General features: G+C 37.6%; 1 protein-coding gene across 1 annotated transcript; it reads left to right on the top strand.

Annotated features, from left to right (window-relative positions):
* Positions 1-1,990: 1,990 nt before the first annotated feature.
* LOC141246308 (posterior protein-like) lies at positions 1,991-3,776 on the top strand. The gene is made up of 2 exons (XM_073669125.1): positions 1,991-3,368; positions 3,754-3,776. The coding sequence occupies exons 1-2, from the start codon at positions 1,991-1,993 to the stop codon at positions 3,774-3,776; spliced, it is 1,401 nt and encodes a 466-aa protein (XP_073525226.1).
* Positions 3,777-6,000: the final 2,224 nt, after the last annotated feature.

Here is a 6,000-nt window from a genome sequence, read left to right as displayed (position 1 = left end):
ATTATATGTACTACCCCAAAAGTTGGGGAATACATCAGTGTTGTGTAAGGTTATTTATAATCTGAAAGTGTTGCATCATGCCTTGTAGGGTTTGCATTATTGTCACTATGAGTCAGCATTTATTGACTCAGTATAGTACAAAATTAGTTAAACTCCCCACTGAGACAGTAGCTAAGAGAGTAGCTTGGTTGGTGAAGTCTTTGGGCACACTAAAAGTTTATCAAATATAGTTTTTATTCAGAGTCTAACAATATACTACAGAGTACTGTTGGAGAATAGCCAGAAGTCACGCCAGAAAACATGTGAGAGAATTACTGTATCTATTCCCCTTCCAGTAGGCCGAATAGAAATTGACAGACCTGAAGAAACCTGTAGAATCTCCTGAGAACTAGCACCCAGGAGGCAGATGAAATTCCCTGGTCACCACAGGCCCCTTAGCCTAAAAAATATGCTGTGGAAGCAGGAGGGATATGGGCTTGAAGAATGGTGGCCCCCCAAAGGATATGGGAAAAAAGGAATCCTACAACACCATGAAGGTTAGATGGAGAAGGGACTTAGGGGTCTGCTGGGGAACGCCACTCCAGTGGGGTATAGGGTAACTCTATCATGTCAGCTTGTACAACAGAATAGGCTCTGGTTGCACTTGCTGTCTATCACACCTCTCATATGCTGTTTCCTGCATCTGTTGTTATGTGCCTGTCTGAGGAACTCTGACATCTAAACATGCTATACCATCTGTTGGAACCCAACATGGACAATATCTATCATACGTGTAATATGAATGACTGAACTCACGATTTGATCCATAAACTCTGTATAGCACTAAAGTTCATCAAAGGACTGCATCAAAGAGATTGACCATGTGCTGTGGAGTCATAAAACCTGTGAGGTGGGAAGACATTGTGTGTCCTGTGGTGTGGTGCCTTTTGTTCTAGTGATAGAGTAAAGAGAGCACCTACATGGGAGATGGACATCTTGTCTGGCCTCTTGAAAGGTACATAACCCCTGTGGTGTTTGGATTAGAAACCATTGTTCTTCAAGTCGGCCTCTTATCTCCAAGCAAAATGCAGATGAACCTGTCCTTGGGCCACTTGATACAAAGACCTTTTGGCTATATACCAGACGCCATCAGCAGGATGATGAAGACTACTGCAATCACATATGAACTCTGATACTCGTACCCATTCTATACCTAAGAGCGCCACCTTCAGAAGAGTGTCTGCATCAACAGCCATGTGCATGTTTCTGGAGAATTTCAAAGACTGTGACCTGATTGGATGGTACCATTATTTGGAGGTGTTACAGGGATGGGCAATGCATGTGCCATGTCTGACTGTGTAACTGACATGCAAATTAGTTAGGTTTTCTTCTTCTTCTTCTCACTTCCCATCTTCTACCACACTCTCCTTTTACCTTTCCCTTACATTGTTCCCTTGTCCCTTAGTTAGGTTTCCCTTATGTATGTTATTGTAAATATCCTATTTGTAATAAATCCCCTTTTAAAGATCCAGTAGCTCTTGTTAATTATTATTAACTGGCACCCCAAAACTCAGCAGATTCTACATAATGGCACCCCGACTGGGACTGTGATTAAATTCCACAGAGAATCTGCAATAAATGAATCTGCTTTAGTCTACATTTGGAAAAGGCATGGAGATCAAAGAACTAAGGAGTCTAGATCTTGGATGAAAAGGAAACACTGGTGAGTTAAGAATTTCCTTGTGAACCTTTTTTTGTATGCTGATCATAATGATTTTGGTGTTGCTGTGTATCAAGTATTGTGTTTTGTTAACAGTGTGTCGTTGGATGTATTTAGTAAAAGTGAAATATCATTTGTATTTGATAGAATAGTTTATATCAGAATCAGATTGGAATTGTGTGTGTGGAAAGTGTGGAAGTAGTGAAAAATTTAGACCTTTGGGAAGTTCCTAGTGTAAGGCCTAGTGCTTCAGTTTTAATTTTGTTTGTAAGTGTTTACAATTTGCTGAAAATGGAATTTGTGGAAAAGTATGAGAAGAAGTATGCATCTGCCATTTACTATGTCAGTGCAGATGAATCTTTAGAAGTCCAATACAAGGACTTGGTATCACAATGTAAGATCTATAATAATAAGTTAAATAATAAAGTTCTCAGTAAGAAATTGAAAAAGGAAAAGTTAAGCAATGAGATTTCAGTGTTGCTTAAGATGAAGGAATTGAGTGAAATGAAAGAAGCAAGTTGGTGGAAGCAAAGGTTACAAATCAAGGAGGATATAGACAAAATTAGTGATTCTGTCATTGAAATTTCTGATAATACAATTAGTGAAATGGACGGTTTACGTTCACATGTGGATGAATTAGCTGTGAGAAATGAGAAGTTAGAAGAACAATTGAAGGAGTGCAGATTGAGTGTCACGTCACATGCAAATCAGGTTTTCTCTTTAGAACTGAAAAATAGTCAAATGGAGAAGTTAATTGCAACACTGGAGAGACAACTGGGTGAAGCCAAGTGTCAACTGCATAACAAAGAGCAACATATACAGTCTCTTACATCAAAGAAATGCAGTCTTGAGACAGTGAATGTCTGTACTCTTTCTAATGAGGATACAAGGGATGACAGGTGTACTTCTCCATTCATTGATAGTGCCCCATTGCTCACCATTTCTGAAAAACGTCATCTGTGTCAACTTCTTGGTAAGTTTGACTCACATATTTCTCCGGTCCTTCTGTCTAATAGATTTGAGGCTGTGGTCCAGCAGTATAGTCTAAACAATAAAAATGCTTGGTCTCTGTTCCAAGCTTGGCTCCCAGGGCCACTTGCAGCACAGCTTTCATCTGCACATATGAGTGATAATTGTAAAGGTGCAGAGTTAAGAAGGAAGGAATTGCAACGTATCATAGGTGGACGGGACACTAGAGGTGAAAATGCTCTAGCAATGACCAGATTCAGGAGATATGATGATCCTCTGCTCTTCTGTAATGATTATCTGGCCTTGTATAAGACTGTTTACAACTGTCTGGATATGTCTCAGGATGATGCTAATTTCCTGTATTCAATGGCAAATCATTGTAATGTAGATTACACCACAATGGTCGCTCTAAGGAATAGCAGCTCCTATGGAAACATTGTGAATATACTTAGGGACTGGTGTAATCAGTCTAAGGAGCAGTATGAGACATCCACAAATATATCTGCTGTACATAGACCTAGGAGAAGAGGATATGTTAGGTATTGTTATGGATGTGGGAGGCCTGGACATATTAAACGGTATTGTAATACACCTTACATGTACCCAGAACCAAATATCCATTTGTTTCACCAGGAGATTGATAGTATTGAGTCTAATGAGGAAGAATCTACCTCTAATAACACAGAGTTCACAGAGACAGGTGAGGAGATAGGTACTATAGAAGCTGACCGGGCTACACCTACACCAAAACCTTATACAATGCAGAGCCAAAATGCTAATAAGGACAACACAGGAAGAGAGCAGGATACGCCGTATTAAAGACAACAAAAGGAAGGTGCTAATATCCCTGTGATTGATCCATGGGTAACTCTACCATTCTGGCTATTTTGGAGTAGGTCACAGATTGCCCTACCCCTGTTGCTAAATAGCACAACCCAATGCGCCAATATGGTTGGGTAAACACGGAGAGACTTTGGCTGTCATAGTAGATGTGAATCAATAGCATACGGATAATGGACCGGATAAAATTATGTTTTGTGTTTGGTTTGAATTTGTGTTCTAATTATGTCTTTGTTTCTTTTTAGACTGGAGACCATTTAGCATGTGATATCAGAGAAAGGAGACCATTTATCAGAGCAAGGAGACTAACCAATGTGTTTGTTCAACAGGTCATATACAGTACTGTGTCCATAGATGAAACTGGTTATTTCTCGCTACAGCTATTAATTCTGTGTATACATTGATACGGCCAATATGTAATTAAAAGCCACGTGATTTAGACATTGAGCTCAAAGTTAAAGGTTTAAATAATTGTTTGCAAACAATTATACAAGTAATCATCCCATTGTGATGAATCGGTATTGTGTTTGCCTATTGGTTGTTTGTTTGCTTTGTATGTTCTTAATCTTGTTTCACAGGTAAAAGTCTTCAATCAGGACCTGAATTGGATAGATCATTTATATGATAATGTCAACCAAGGCAAAGCTGTAGTTTCTGTGTGAGATCTGCAGCACCCGCTTGACCACTTTACCAATCTTTATTCGTCATAAGACAGATAAAGTTGAGTTACCCCTAATTGTTTTTATGTTTGTCTGGTTTGTTTGTTTGTTTGTTTGTTTTGTATTTTTTTGTCATCCTATGCAATGCATTGAGTCACAATATTTTGCTTTTCATATTCCCACTGTTCAGGAATATAAATTTTTATATATATATTTTTTTTTTTACCTCACGTTCAGCATTTTGTTTCCCCCCCTTGGTTTTGTTTGGTACAATGTCTTAGTACCAAAGGGGCATAAGGGTAAGATTTACCATGCAATATATATAGCTAGGGAGATTAAAGTTTTTATTTTTTTTGCAATCATTTTTTTTTTTTTGCAATTGTTATTTTTTTTCTCCTCTTCAAGTTATTTTTGCTGATTACAAGTGCTTTACTTGTAAAAAAAGTCAGATGCTCAAGTTAAAATTTGTCTTCTAAAGAAACCATATGTAGATTACAACTGCTAAGAATCTTATACTGCTCTTGTTCTTTATTTCCAGGATCTGTGATGGAGCATACTCCAATTTATCAAATTTGAATCCTGGATGAGCCATGGTTTGATGGCAATTGGATTGATAAACCACCTTTATGGAACATTTTCTTGGGATTTCTTGACATGAATTGACCTGTATATGAAAATTTGTGAAAAGACCATATATTACAATCTAAATGAAAAATATACATGATGAAAGGACCTACAACAGAGTGTGCCCATTATAGGAGAGTATAGACACTTGCTAATATTTTGCAATAGGGTATCAAATATTTCTATCAGCCAGTGTGACATTCATATATTCTAATAGACAATAAGAAGATGCTTTTAATTGGGCATTGGACAGGTTATCTACTGGTACCGTCTGCAGCGATTCAAGTTGTATGTGATATTTGTGAACTATCCATAATCTGAATGTATCAGATATACTCAAAGGCGTATGGGATTATATAAACGTATGACTAGTAAATATCATGACCATTAATATATTATAAATTTGGAGTGCTTGAAACTGCCTAAAAGCACCAATTTTATTTTAAAAGGTATAGATGTTGAAGTTATGATGTGTTCATTGGATGCACATTAAACATGTAGACATTTTGATATATTGCTATATATATTTTTTATTAGTGTTCTATACCTTATTTATATTAGTGCTCCTGTACATCTGTCATAAATTATAAATTAACTTATAAAGAAGGCTAGCGCGACGGTGGGCCTACAGCTTGGGACTTTTGAAGAGGTGGTAGAGGATAGGATTAAGAAGAAGTGCAGAGCTATAATGGGCAACAACACACACCCGCTTTATGAACTGTTTGCGAAACAGAAGAGCACATTCAGCAATCGCCTAATACAACTAAGGTGTAAAAAGGAAAAATACAGGAGATCGTTTGTTCCAACAGCTATGGGGGTGTTTAACAAATGTCTGAAAAGCAATGTCTAAAGCATTCCAAATGTTTTGTTATTATATGTGTCATGTTCGAGATCTGTGTTCTGCTGCTGTGATACCGCAATTTCCTCCGGGATAAAATAAAGTATATCTTATCTTATCTTATATAATTGCTGAAGTATAAAATGCATCTAGATAGGTGTGAATGAGAGTGAATGTTGTGAGTCCAGCGATTTCTATGCCTTGTCCCTGTTAGTTACCTCGCATTTATGGTGCCCTGATGCAGTAAATGGATGATGATCCTGGAGCAGAGTGCTATTTTATCATGCCCTGATCATAAGTTTGTGTGTCATTCAGACACAAAGGGGCGTATGTTGGAACCCAACATGGACAATATCTATCATACGTGTAAT

Source organism: Phyllobates terribilis, unplaced genomic scaffold (genome assembly GCF_046119375.1).
Source record: "Phyllobates terribilis strain yellow unplaced genomic scaffold, ASM4611937v1 Scaffold_2__4_contigs__length_985480577, whole genome shotgun sequence".
In the NCBI taxonomy this organism is placed as follows: domain Eukaryota; kingdom Metazoa; phylum Chordata; class Amphibia; order Anura; family Dendrobatidae; genus Phyllobates; species Phyllobates terribilis.
Note: the sequence above shows the minus strand (reverse complement) of the source record. Positions and strands in the feature narration are given on the sequence as shown.

What these genes read in the sequence shown, in the direction of transcription:
- LOC141246308 (XM_073669125.1), top strand. Translation starts at nt 1,991, where the DNA reads ATGGAATTTGTGGAAAAGTATGAGAAGAAGTATGCATCTGCCATTTAC. An exon ending in CACAGAGTTCACAGAGACAG is followed by an intron (nt 3,369 to 3,753) that starts GTGAGGAGATAG and finishes GTTTCTTTTTAG; the next exon opens with ACTGGAGACCATTTAGCATG.